This window comes from Peromyscus eremicus, chromosome 9 (genome assembly GCF_949786415.1).
Source record: "Peromyscus eremicus chromosome 9, PerEre_H2_v1, whole genome shotgun sequence".
NCBI lineage: Eukaryota > Metazoa > Chordata > Mammalia > Rodentia > Cricetidae > Peromyscus > Peromyscus eremicus.
The window spans coordinates 17,945,183-17,959,752 of NC_081425.1; the positions used below are offsets into that span (position 1 = coordinate 17,945,183).

General features: G+C 47.4%; 1 protein-coding gene across 1 annotated transcript; it reads left to right on the forward strand.

Moving 5' to 3' along the window:
* Positions 1–9,769: 9,769 nt before the first annotated feature.
* Positions 9,770–13,952, forward strand: Spry2 (sprouty RTK signaling antagonist 2). Its single transcript, XM_059274311.1, is given in 3 exon segments — positions 9,770–10,012; positions 12,785–13,765; positions 13,767–13,952. Coding segments are annotated over 2 exon segments (972 nt in total). The 5' UTR covers positions 9,770–10,012; positions 12,785–12,835; the 3' UTR covers positions 13,809–13,952.
* The last annotated feature ends 618 nt before the right edge of the window (positions 13,953–14,570 follow it).

A 14,570-nucleotide genomic window follows, 5' to 3' on the forward strand; every position in this document is an offset into this window, starting at 1 on the left:
TATTCTAAGTCATGTGCAAATTCACCTTTATAGAATCATAGTAACTTAAAATAATGTGGAACCATAAAATTTCATGCATTCTAGTGACAATAAATACCTACACATAACATTGTAAATGAATATATATTTTCCTTTAACAGAGAGTGGAAAGTCTAATAACATTTCAGACACAGGGCTCAGTCCTAAAACATGCAGCCAAATCCAATGTAGGGCAGTACCAAGGACCGCAGCCACTCAGACAAGAAGGTGCTTACATTATCTTGCTTCCTTCCAGGCTGGCCTTCAGAGTTAGCCTCCTGCCTCAGCAACCTCAGCAGCTGTGATTTCAGGCTTGTGTACTGCACCTAAGCAAACAACTCAATGAGACATTTCTGTCAGAAACAACAGTTTAATCGATGTGGGTTCTTTCTTCTCTAAAGTGCTTTTTTAAACTTTGGAAAGGTCATAGGTGAAAATAAAAGCCAATATGTGGTTAACGTTCCATAGAAACACTGAGTATTAATAAATCTTATCAAGAATAGTTATAGACCCAGCACTCCAGGAAGCATAGGCAGGAGGATCTCTGACTTCTAGGCCAGAGTGAGTTCCAGGACAGCCAGGGCTATACAGAAAATCCCTATCTTGAAAAAAAAAAAAAGAAAGAAAGAAAGAAAAGAAAGTTATGGACCGTGGTGGCGCACGCCTTTAATCCCAGCACTCGGGAGGCAGAGCCAGGTGGATCTCTGTGAGTTCGAGGCCAGCCTGGTCTACAGAGCAAGATCGAGAGCAGGCTCCAAAATCACGCAGAGAAACCCTTTCTCAAAAACACCAAAAAAAAAAAAAAAAAAAGAAGAAGAAGAAGAAGAAGAAGAAGAAGAAGAAGAAGAAGAAGAAGAACCAAGAACTTATTCTAAATTTCTGCAGTGTTATTTGGGTGCAAATGCAAACAAATACATTTAAATAATCAAATTGTGTTTATTAATTTTTTTAAATATGTCAACAAAATAGCTAATACTCACAAATAAACTACCAAGCCCAATTGAACTAAAAGTATCACTTTGCCTTTTTCGAGCTTCATGTGTGTTAGGGTCTCGCCACATTGCCATCCAGTCCCCACAGCAGCCCTACACACGCCGTTCATTATCTCACTCACTCACTCATCCGACTGAAAAGTGGGTTTTGAGTCCTTATTCACACCAGGCTCTGGGGATAAAGTGGTATACAAAAATGACTCAGGAATTTGAAACGGAGTGGAGACAGTTATTAATGAAAGGATTGGCCCATTCCAAGTACGTTTTCTTTTGAGACAATCATGAGATAAAAAAGAGGGATTGATTGACCTACAAAAGAGGTCAGAAAAAACTTTCCTGAGACTATGACAACAGGGATTTGAAACATATATAGGGGTGAAAAGAGATGAAGTTATCCAGAGAACTACACCAGAGAACATCATGTTCAAAGGCGCTGTTGCAAGAGAGGGGCACATTTGAACGCCTCAGCCAGTCTTCACGGCTGCGGAGGAGCAGAAAGCCGGAGTGTGTTGGGGCAGGAGGCTGGCTGGTGAGGGAAAGCAGCTGGGTGGTAGGGCTTGAGGGTATGCAGAGAACTTGGATCTTTATCACGAGCAACAAGACTCAAGAACTTGGGCAATGGAGGTTCGTAATCAGATTTGATCAGAGTACGATCAACTGAATCCAAATCCGGATCTCTTGACCTCTCTGACCTCTGCAACCTTTAAAATAGTTCAACTTTGAGCATCAGATATGGGTTTTTGTTTTGTTTTGAGTTTTTCTGGTTTGTAGGGTGAGGTAAGAGGAGGGTGAGTTAAAATAAACAAATAATAATACAATTTCTAGTCTTCCCATGGATAATTTTTTTTTTCATTGCTAGGAATTGTACTTAGGGCCTCACACATGCTGGGCAAACAAACGCTCTGTAAGCTGTGTACCCAGCCTGCCTGTGGATGGTTTTAAGATCTTGGAGAATATAATGCAAACAAGTTTCTGCACCAGAACAAAGGTGAGAAGTTCACTTCTTAATTAGTAAAGGATGCTCACACAAAACACAAACTGCAGAACCGTCTACTCCTGGGTGACTTTCTTCCTGCCACTCTCTTTTATTGGCGGGGTGAGGGAGACTCAAGACAAGGTTTCTCTGTGTAGTCCTGGATGTCCTGGAACTTGTTGGGTAAAACTGGCTGATCTCGAACACCTGCCTCCTGTGTGCTCGGATTAAAGGCGTGTGCCACCATGCCTGGCCCTTTCTGCTACTCTTTATATCACCAGTTTATACGACAAATATTTTATGCATCCTTGGTTTTCGCCACACACAAATTCCGTTCTACAGCCCTGTGAGATCAAAAAAATGTATCTGCCACCCTTTTGCACACACTCTTTTGCATAAGCCTGTCTGACCATCTGAGTATAACCCCTCACCCACATAATGGAAGGAGAAAACCAATTCCTAAAGTTGTCCTGGGACCTTCACAAGCATGCTGTGGCACTCACACATCATTCCCCAATTCCAATAAATAAATAAATAAATAATAAAAGTAGCTTTTTAGAAAGTGCTATCATTTCCTCTGCAAACAGTCTAGGTCTTAGAACTGCCTGTGACCTTCATCTGTGATCTGTGGACCTGTGACCATTTGGTAACAACCACACAGCTCCTTCTATCACTTCCGTACTTAGAGGCCATGAACTTGACAGTTCAGGCTCTGCTGTCCACGCTACGAGGCTGCCCAGGATGCACCTCTTTCAGTTAGGCTTTCGATTGATCCCTAAACATGAACTGCAGCGCTCACTTCTTTTTTTTTTTCATTTTTCAAGACAGGGTTTCTCTGTGTAGCTTTGCGCCTTTCCTGGAACTCACTTGGTAGCCCAGGCTGGCCTCGAACTCACAGAGATCCGCCTGGCTCTGCCTCCCGAGTGCTGCGCTCACTTCTTAATCTCAAGTCACAGCTCAGCACTGGGACAATGTCTCATCGTTAATGCAGGCATACTTTGTGCCAAATGCACTTTTCAAAATGAAAATTTCAACCAGGGATGGTGGCCTGTGATTCCAGCCCTCAGGGAAGCTGAGGCAGGAGGCTCTCTCAAAGTTCACTGTCGTCTCGGTTTGCGTGATGAATTCCAGGGGTCCTGAGGAGACCTTGCCTCAAAAAGGTGTGTACCCCATGGTGAGGTGAAGGATGGTGGGGTAGCAAGGAGGTAGGCTGGGAAATTACACCAAAGAACCAACTTCATGAGTTCACTTTTATTTCCATATATCCACCTATCATCAGGTTTGTGCTAATTTCTTTATTCCCTAGAACCTGGAGTATAAAGTTTCCTTAAAGTTTTTCTTTTAATTAGGATCAAAAAATAATAATTCAGCAAAGGAGGTTGAGAACATTCTGTATTTCATAAGAAGACCATCTTAGGAAGGGGGGGGTGCAAAAGAGGGAAGGGAAGGAAAGAAAATTATGTCTTTAATCAAACTTGTTTCAGTCACTTCATGCAAGACATAGTAATAAAATTCTCACAGTAGCAAATGACTTAAATTCTGCCCTAAAAAAAAAAAAATCCAGTTGAGTGGTGGAGCAGGTTTGAAATCCCGCAGTCAAGAGACCGAGTCAGCCTGATCTACACAGTGAGTTCCAAACCAGCTAGGGTTACACAGTGAGAACTGGGGGGGGGGGGGGGGGGGGGGGGGGCGGGGAGGATCCAGGGCAGAGGATGTGACTCAGTTGGTAGCCTAGAAACTGGAGCTGGCCGTTGATACTTGCAATCCCAGCACTCCAGGGGAACAGGCACAAATGTTCAAGGTCATCCTCTGGCCACATGACACCCTGGGACCACTGAGATTTTGTCTGAAAAACAGAGGAAAGAAAAAAATTAAACAGATACTTAAAAAAAAAAAAAAAAGATTTATTTATTTTTATTTTACATGGTTGTTTTGCCTGCAGGTATACATTTGCATCTCATATGGGCATCATCTGCTACTACTCCCTGAGGCCAGAAGAGGGCATCAGATCTTCCGAAGCTAAGAGACTTGGGCAGTTCCAAGTCAGTGTGTGGGTGCTGGGAACCACACCCAGGTCCTCTGCAAGAGCAGCAAGTGCTCTGAACTGCTGAGCCATCTCTCCAGCTTCCAGATATTTATCTGCTTTTCCAAAATTAAGACTTGAAAAAAAAATCTAACTTAAGTAAATTCTCTGATTTAATTAATTGAAAATAGAACTGGAATACTTTCTTTTTAAAAAAGCAAGTAGTAAAACAAAACAAAACAAAAACAAAAACAAAACCCCCAAACCTGGCTTTCTGGAGAAAAAAAGAAAGAAAGAAAACTCCACAAAATGTATTATACACTTAAGCTATAGACATATTAGTGTTAGAACCTATGAAGCTGGCCCGGCAGCGGTGGCGCACGCCTTTGATCCCAGCACTTTGGAGGCAATGGCAGGCAGATCTCCGAGTTCAAGGTTACCCTGGTCTACTGAAAGAGTTCCAGGACAGCCAGGGTTACACAGAGAAACCTTGTCTTGAAAAACAAACAAGAAAACAAACAAACAAAAATTCAAGAAATTCTGTTTCATTTCCAGGACCCAAATAAAAAAGTTCAAGGCAGCCCTGATATAGAGTGTCTGGATCTTCTGCGTAGTGTGGTCTTTCAAATGCATCTTTAAAAGCTTTTTCTATATAACTCTACAATATTTCAATGACTGTAATTGAAAAACATTTCTTCCCCATGAGAATAACCTAAATCTGTATACATACTCCAGTCACCAAACCAGACATATTTAGATGGTAACCTGTACACTGAGAGTTGGAACTGGCTGTTGGCCTTAATAGTTTCACGTCTGTACTAAAATAACCAAAGTTGTGGGAATGTTTGGACCACATCTTCCCTAGAGAACAGTCTGAACTTCCTGTGTCCTCTGACCAGATGCTCACACACTGAGGAGTAGAAGATTAAAACATCCACGGATGTGGGATGTGGAACCCCATGTCTGCCTGCCTGTAATCCTAGCATTTGGGATGCAGAAGCAGGAGGATTACAGAGGTGCAAGCCAGACTCAGCTACACAGTGAGACCTTGTCTGAAAATCAAACTACAATATCCTATGTATTCAGAAGCCAAATTTTCCTACTGCTACTAAACATTACCCGTAATATCTGAAAACTAATGTCCACTACTCATTCTCTTTTATATTAGGCTTTAGCGTCTCTGTTTTTAAAAAAAAAAATTCTAGAATGAAAAGAAGCAAAGGTTAAGAAACACATAGAAAAGTAAATGTAAGGTGGAGAGGACAGAGGACTAGATCAGTCCCACAAAGGAAGAAGTTTAATTGTTAAGTCAAAGGACAAATATATTGAAAATATATTTTCATGAGAAAACTCATGAGGCCAGCGGTAGACTCTTTCCTTGCCTTGTTACAGACTTTCAGCCCCTATCTGACTTTGTATCATTTGTAGCAACTATGCGCAAGCATCTGGCAGGAATATTCATTCATTAACCAGTACAAACCACAGGTAGAGTCCAGCTAAATATGAGATCTCTGAAAAACACCAGACCTACAGGAGTCTGCGGCTCCAGGTCACTTACCCAAGTACCTCCTCTCACCCTAGTATAACCCTAGATCTTGTACCCAGTTTAGTCAGGGATAAGGGACAGCTGCAAAGGTTAGATTCAGAGATAAACTACTTCCAGTCCTCCAAGCAATCTAGATAAGATATCAAGTGGTCTATTTTGAATTCCTTTGCTTCTTTATTGATGCCACTCCCAATTCCCCTCCTGGAGGCAATATCAACAGAATGTGAGGAATCAAAGAAATTCAAAACGTAACATGATAAGTCATAGCTGCCAAATGAAAAGGTCCCCACTGCAAAGTCCTTTGCTGCAGGAAGGGCCCTGAAGAGTCCTTGCATGAATGAACTTTACTGTCCTAGTCGGACTGTAAAAGGAAATGATGGCTGAAAGGTCCAAACTGGAACCCCTGGACACAGCACACACTGCTGTGTTCTGTCCTGTCTTTAAATATGAATGCAAAACAAACAAACAAACAAAAATCCCACCTCCTTTGGTAGTAGAACAAAAAGTCTAAATACTTATCAATTCTTTGTCTCAAAAGCACACTATATGTTTGCAAGATTTCTCTAAAGTTTTCAAAACTAAGACTAAAGCTAGGAAGGTCAAGGGGTTTATTCAAATCTCAGAAAGAAACTGGATTGAGAGCCATCTAAAGATGCACTTTCCCACTTAAAGAAAACCAAACAACTTAGTTTAGCTGACAAGGACCATCCTGAACAAGGTTTCTACTCACTCAACACAACTCCGACGGAGTGGAGTGTGTTTACAGTCTTCACTACTTTCTACCAAAGATTGGAGGGATTGAAATTCACCAATGTTTACACTCTGCTTCATTAAAAATAACCAATGAATAAGACTATGGTTGTGATTACAAATACATGAATTCAGAAAATGAAGCCAGAGTTGAGAACTCACAACAGATTCTAATCAACAGCCAGCACTGGTGAGGTATGTTACTTGATGAGTCCTGGGAACCTGGAGTTGAACGTCAGTGCAGTGTGGAGACCCATGGACTTGTTTGCTGTTGTTGTTTGGCCTTGTTTTATATCGTTTGACAAGTAGTAAAACCTGTGCTTGTATCAGGGTTCTCTTTCTAGAACTTTCCACAACACATCTGAAAATGAACTTTCTCATGATGTTTGTCTGAGCTCTGCCATTATCCTGGATTTTCTTCCACAATTAACCCCAGTTTTAATTTGTGAGCATAACTGATGATGAGGCACAATGGTTTCATGAAACTCCTCATTGTGCATATACAATGTGTGCACAAATACAATTCGTCTTTTCTATTTTAACAGCAGTCTTTGGAAGTACAATATGGTAGCTTATATACCTCACTGACTGAAAAACAATATTGCATTAGGGAAGATAAAGACTAAGGAATAATTAAAAAGAATCCAGATTCTTACATTTATTTTGGTCTTAAGTTACCGGTAAAATGTTTTCCTAAACAGTAATGTGGGGGTTATTGGGAAGAAAAAGAGAAGTAGATTATTGCCTAAAATCCTTTCTAATTTATGAAAGATAAGTATGAATTCTTAGATTCTTTCCCAAGCATCCGGAAGTTCCTGGTTTAAATTCTGTTTTATGCTTTGATTCCTAATGACCTCTTGGCAGAGCTCCTGCAGCGCTAGAGGAAATGGCATGGGGCAAATGTCTCCCAAGAACCGGCCACCGGGTGCAAGACGGTGAAGGGAGGTGTTTCTCTGGCCCGCTCACTTGCTGGGCACACACCAGCCGCCTAGCACAGCCTGCCTTGGACCCCCGAGCTCCTGGGCTGAAAACTTAACGCTCTTCGGAATCGAAGCAGCTCATTCTCAAAGGGAATGTGGCTAAGGCGATGGTAAGAAATGCCACCTTGCGAGGCGTTTATACTACACAGCTCTTAAAAGCCCGAAGGCAGCCGGACCCACTCCTTTGAAAGGCAACCCCTCCAACCCGCAGTGAGTCCTAAAGAAAGCAGTTCGAGCCCCGCGCCTGGCGCACGCCCCCTGGTGGCTCCATAGGGAAGCGCAGCGACTCCTGCGCTCCCTTGCCAGAGACTCCCCGGTTTCGGACGCCGCGCGAGCCGCGGTGGCCCGAGAGGCCCGGCTGTCCTGAGCCCGAAGTCCCGAGGAAGCGAAGGAGCCCGCCGCCGAAGCCTCTGCCACCCTCGGCCGTGGGGTGGGAGCACGGAGCCCAGCGCCCGGAAATAACGCATGCCACTTCCCCTGCCATCTCCAGTTCCAAACCCCAGGCGAGAGAGAAGAGCCGTGGAGAAACACGGAGAGGGCAGGGCGAGCGCGCAAGCTAGGCAAATGACGTGACAGGGACAATCTAGAGAGGTACGTCCCCAGAAGGCTGCTAGAGGCCAGGGTATCAGCGAGCAGCTGAGGGCTGGCGAGAGAGATCAAACTCCACGTTTCCCTAGCGCCGGCTTTCAGCGGCTGGAACCTCGCATGGCGCAAGGTCGCAGGTGCTGTGCGGGAATTTTGACCTTACAGCAGGTACTTTTCCGGTGGAGGAAAAACATTCTGTACATTCTCAGCTACAATTGCAACGTTAGTGTGTGGATCTAGTTCAGCTACCCGCTGGGTGCTCCCACGTGCAGGCACCTTTCTTCGTCCAGCAGCGGCCAGAGCCTATGTATTTTATATATTTTAAGTGGTTAACCATAATCCACTTGCAGCACGAACAAGAGGAACTTCTAGGAGAATGTTCTGGGTGACAAATAGTGGGATTTGAAAGACGACTCTCCTTTTATTTACGGTTTCGCGAAGGAGGAATTCAATTCTGCAGGGGAATGGTGAGCCTCTCCCCCTCTCCCTATTTCGGAAGTCCATGATGTCGCCCTGAGTAATCGCGTGGGTACTACTGAATTAACTTAAAAAGCTTTTGCGTCGAGCAAAACAATACCAAAAAAGTCTTCAAAAGGCCTCCATCTATAGATAATCCTTCTTAAAAATGAAATTCTAACAAACTACAAGTCCACACAATCAAAAGCCAATCCCAGCCAGAGCAGAAGGGACGTGAAACCCGAATCTGCATTCCGTTCCTCCCGTACAAGGCTCGGAGGTGGGGGAGGCGGTTTGTGCTGGTGCCCGGTGTATAATCGGGTTAATCCAGTAGACAAAGAATAAACCAATAGCCCTCCCACCTCACTTCCCGCTCCCCTTTCCTTCCCCCCCCGCCTGCTCCCCCCACCCTCTTCGCCCCCCGGGCATTGGAGGGGGTGGGGCGGGCGAAGGCGACGAGAGGTAGAACCGAAATGGACTCCCAATCGAAATCTTAAAAAGCTGCAAGTCGCTTTTCAAGCTAACGCTGTGCGGCGGCGGCCGGGTTAGTTTGCAACGTCCCTTCTCCTCTCCGGGGAGCGAGGGGAGAAAGTTCCCTTAAGTCAGCCTAGCCTGGGGGGGCTCGTGCTCGTGGCCTTTGGGGTGTGGGGGGGGAAACCCTTAAGGTCAGTGTTTCCTTGAAACTTAGATAAACTGACCTCGCGGTGGCCAGAGCGGCCCCGCGTGACGGCGCCCGGGCTGCAGGAGCGACTGGGGACGCGCGGGGCGGCGCGGTTGCCCTTTTGAATGCCTCCTGCGGCTCGGAGCGCTGGCGGGCGCTGGAGTGTGAGTGAATGTAGCCCCGCGGAGCCAATGAGCTGGGACCGGATGCGATATATCCTCTGGGACAACAACTGCTCTGTTCCGCCTCGGATCCACATGACGCCATTTACTGCTGCCGCGGCCGCTGCAGAGCTCCCTGCCTCCTCCGGAAAGGCGAGGGCGCAGGCCAGCGGCGCCCCCCCCCTCCTCTCCGCCTCCCCCCCCCAACCCCCACCCCCGCCCCATCCCCGCCCGGGCCCCAGACCCTCCTCCCCCACCGCCTCCTCCCCCTCCGCACCCCCGCCCCCGCCTCGGCCTCGCCGCCGCGCCTCCGCAACGCCCAGTCTGCACGAGCGAGAGCTGCGCGCCGCAGCGCCCGCGGAGGACAGGGGCCGGCGGAGCGCGCAGCGCCCAGGCCCCCGCGCGCGCCCGGCCCGGCCCGCGGCCCCGCGCCAGCCTCCGCTCGGAAGCAGCCCGGGGCCCCCGGGACTTGGCGAGCTGCTGGCCTTAGGTTCTTTGTAAGGCCGTGTTCGCCTCTCTTTCTCTCGTCGACCAGGGGAAAAAAAAGAGACTCGCCAACCACGGCGCTTCGGCCTCTTGTTCATTGAGAAAAAAAAAAGGAAAGAAAAAAAAAAAAAAAGGAAATACTCCGCGTGCGCTTCTGTAAGGGAGGTCATCTCTCTAGCCTGGAATTCGGGAGGGTTCCAACGGTGGAGGATTGGGTTCCAAATTTTCCCGTGGTTTTTCTCCTCCCACCGATCACTTGGAAGTTGGACTGAAGCAGAGTTCGGAAAGAAGGGAAAAGTTTGCATCGGGACTGGATTTATTTGCACATCGCAGAAAGAAGAGAATCCGAGGGAGAGGGGTTGGTGCAAAGCCGCGATCACGGTGAGGAGCGTTTGGCTTTTCCCCGGCTGGAGCCACAGCCGGCCGCGAGTGGGGTCCGGGTTCCTCTCTCCCCCTAAACCCGCAGGCTTCCCGGGAGGATCGGGGAGCTGCCCCGAGGATCTGCTTCGCCTAGGACATGGGTTCGGCCACGGCTGGGCTGCAGGGTGCGCTGGTGCAGTGTCCCCCACCCCCGCGACACCGCGCTCCCTGAGGGGTTTGGGGCGGAGGACCGCTCCACTGCGTCCTGCTCCTACCCCTGCACTGGCGGCGACTTAGTCGCCGAGAGCCCTGTTTTTCCAGGTCGTTGTTGCAGGCTCTTCTTAACGTTGCTAACCTGTTCCTCCTTTCGGTGGAAGGCCAAGTTATGGGAAAGCCTGTCCTGCGGCGGGGGGCGCCTGTGGGCCTGGGGTACTGGGTTGCTCACCTCACCGGGGCAGAGGACCCGGCGGACAAGCAGAGGGTAGGTTGCCAGGCGGAGGGAGTCCCCGCCTCTGCCCGGTGTGGACAGTCTAGCCCGGTGCGGGTGGGAGCGTCGCCCAGCCTGGCGCCGCGTCTCTGCGGTTCGGAAGTGCGGCTTTCTCTTTTTTCCGTTCTTCGTGGTCGGCCTGGGTCATGCTTTTTTTTATATTTGGACGCTTGGGCTGACCTAGCACAGGAAGAGAGTTATCAAGTGGTCGCGATCGTTTTCCATTACCTGAAAGTAGGTGGCAAAAAAAAAAAAAAAAGAAAAGAAAAAAAGAAAAGGGCACGTTTTCCCCCTCCCTCTTTTGTGTTACTGTTTTTAAGATTTGGAGTCTTAACGCCTTTTTTACAAAGGGGTTTCTGTGTCGGTTTGCCCCACCCTAGTGCTGTAGTCCTTTCCCCCTAATCCTCAGTCTGATCACACACTGTTCTTAATGGGGGTTTCAAAGCACTCTCAAAGGGGGAGGGAGAGGAACTGGGAGAGCGCAGGGGGTGGAGGGGGCCTGCGACGGAGGCGGCCAGGGATCGGTAGAAATCACTTTTTTTTTTTCCCCTTCCGAAAGATGCTGCTTTCCACGGCAAGTCCCCACGGAAAGTTTCCAATCCCAGGGGTCCGAGTCCTGCACGCCTGGCGTGTGCAGTGGGGCTCTGGATAAAGCTTTTTTTTCTTTCATTTTAAGAAATACGTCTTTTTCTTCTTGATCTAAAAGGAGGTAGGCGTGTGCAGATTGCAGGCAAGCAGTGCTCGCTTGGGTCATTGCACGTTGGAGTCTCTGGGAGCGTGGGTGCATAGGCTTCTGTGCAAGCTGTGCGTCCCGGCCCGGCTCTCTTCCTCGGGGCGGCGGATTTGGAAACTTGTGGGGACAGGCGTTTTGAGGGCCTTCGCAGAAACACCTTGTGGTGACCTTGCCGCGGGGGTGGGCGTGTTGGAGTGGCTCCCCCTCTTGGGGCTGGATGGCACTTCCCTTGGGTTGGGGGAAATTTTAGCTGAGGGGGTGGAGGAGGGGGGAAGTGTGCTCCGTGCATTTCACGACACGTCCCCTTCGGAGGCGCCCGCGCCCCCTGCCTGCCTGAGCTTCTGGGGATTGCGCGCAGGAGGGGCCGGGCTGGCCCTTGGACAGCGTCAGTCCGCCTGGAGAAAAGTCCCCGGGGTTCTGGCTGAGTCCCACCTGCTGCGGACTGTGTGGGGGCGCCGATAGAGCCGATAAACCGAGTGAAAGCAAAGAACAGCCTTGTGTACCTTGCTGTTGGAGGTGAGCAGATCCGGTTTCCAGCTCTGCGTAGTTCTGAATTAGGAGGCATTTGTCACCTGCCTTGTTCTGTCCTCCTCCAAAAAGCAAAGGTTGGATTAAAAGTCTGTTTTTGCTTATTTCCTTCGTATGTTTATGAGGGCTTGGGAGAGGGTATGGTACTTTTTAAACCGAAGAATGACTATGATTTAAGCGATTACTTGTCAAAATGATAGGTTTCAGCCGTGACACTTCGGATTTTTAAAACTTTTCCTATTGCTGTTACTTGCTTTGTGTTTCTGGGTATTTTTCAAACGAGAAAATAGCGTTATTTTTTGCATGGTTTATTTATAAAACAGGAAGAATGATTGAGAATCTAAAGCTAGAATCATAGGTCTGTAGGATATTTAATTCTCGAGTTGTGGAAAATACGTTTTGGTCTTAATGAATTTGTTTTCATGTGACACCTAATGGTGATTTATTTTAATCCTATAACTTTGTACTACTGTATTTATTTTTAAAAACGCAACCTTAGTTGTCCTCGAAATGTACTTTTATATCATATGGGATTGGGAAAAGGTGCTGATTAGACAACTCGGTGCAAGGGTGACGTAAAAAGCTGACTTAAACCGAGGCTGTTGTAGGTATTTGGTGCTTAGTGTAAAAAACGGTCATGGCAGATTCAAACATGTTTCAAAATCGGAAAGGTATTTAACCTCTGAAAATGTTGGTAGCACTGGTAGGCTCCAGCATTAACCTTTCTTCCAGTTTTTACATTGAACCCGAGACTTCTAAATTGTGTGTTTCTTTGAATAAAGGATTGTTAGCTAAGTGACCCCACAAAGATTAGCTTTGTGTCGCTGCACATCCCAAGATTACAGAGCTGTGAGTGTCCAGCCAGCCAGGGTTTTCCCTGTGGAGTACATGCCTTGGTCATGTGGCTGCTCTCCTGGCCTGGCCCGCCACCAGTGCATTTCCCATTTCTCCAGGGGATGTGTGGGAAGGGAAGAGTCAACCCCGGTGGGTGGAGAGTGGGAAGTCGTAGAGTGTAAACCGTTTTCTTTCCTCTTGGTTTCTCCAGGAGTTCAGATGTGTTCTAAGCCCGCTGGAGTGAACACACCACCAAGACCTGATGGAGGCCAGAGCTCAGAGTGGCAGCGGGTCGCAGCCTTTGCTGCAGGCGCCCCATGACAGTGGCAGGCCGCGTGGGCAGCCGGACCCCCGGGATGCCCTTACCCAGCAGGTACATGTCTTGTCTCTGGATCAGATCAGAGCCATCCGAAACACCAATGAGTATACAGAGGGGCCTACTGTGGTCCCAAGACCTGGGCTCAAGCCTGCTCCTCGCCCCTCCACTCAGCACAAACATGAAAGACTCCATGGTCTGCCCGAGCACCGCCAGCCTCCCAGGCTCCAGCCCTCGCAGGTCCATTCTTCGAGGGCCCCTCTGTCCAGGTCCATCAGCACCGTCAGCTCAGGGTCTCGGAGCAGTACACGGACAAGTACCAGCAGCAGCTCCTCTGAACAGAGACTGTTAGGATCATCATCCTTCTCCCCGGGGCCTGCGGCTGCTGATGGGATAATCCGGGTGCAGCCTAAGTCTGAGCTCAAGCCTGGTGAGCTTAAGCCACTGAGCAAGGAAGACTTGGGTCTGCATGCCTACAGGTGTGAGGACTGTGGCAAGTGCAAATGTAAGGAGTGCACCTACCCGAGGCCCCTGCCGTCAGACTGGATTTGTGACAAACAGTGCCTTTGCTCGGCCCAGAACGTGATTGACTATGGGACTTGCGTGTGCTGTGTGAAGGGTCTCTTCTATCACTGCTCCAGTGACGATGAGGACAATTGTGCTGACAACCCGTGTTCCTGTACCCAGTCTCATTGTTGTACCCGATGGTCGGCGATGGGTGTCATGTCTCTCTTTCTGCCTTGTTTATGGTGTTACCTTCCAGCCAAGGGTTGCCTTAAATTGTGCCAGGGGTGTTACGATCGCGTGAACAGGCCCGGATGCCGATGTAAAAACTCCAACACAGTTTGCTGCAAAGTTCCCACTGTCCCCCCCAGGAACTTTGAAAAGCCGACATAGCATTAGTAATCAGGAGTATTAAGTAATAAGGATCGTTTCCCCACCCTCTTTTTTTTTTAACACACATATGCAACCAACTAAATAAAACAGTTGTAATCTTGGCACTGCTCATAGAGGGTTAGAGTATTTGTCGTTTGCAGTGAGACGCTTTGTTTTTGTTTTGTTTTTTTTTGTCCATGTGCCATTTTTAACTTGATACGCTTGCTAGAACTCAGCTAAACGCTTGCTAGAACTCAGCTAATGGAACTCCAAGGAAAGGGAACGGAAGTTGGTGACCACATACTGCATAAGCTAAAGCAGCAGACACTCCTAGGCAAAGTTTTTTTTGTTTGTGAATAGTCCTTGCAAAATTTGTAAATTAGCAAATGACTTCCCCCCTCATTGTTTTCTCCAGAGATAATGTGCTATATTTTTGTATATACGATAATATTTGCAACTGTGAAAAAAAAAACAAGTTGTGCTATACTCCATGGCACAGTCACAAAATATTATACTAATATGTTGTACATTCGGAAGAATGTGAATCAATCAGTATGTTTTTAGATTGTATTTTGCCTTACAGGAAGCCTTTATTGTAAGACTCTGATTTCCCTTTGGACTTGATGTATATTGTACAGTTACAGTAAAATTCAACCTTTATTTTCTAATTTTTTCAACATATTGTTTAGTGTAAAGAATATTTATTTGAAGTTTTATTATTTTATAAAAAAAGAATATTTATTTTAAGAGGCATCATAAATTTTGCCCCTTTTATGAGGATGTGATGGTTGCTGCAAATGAGGGG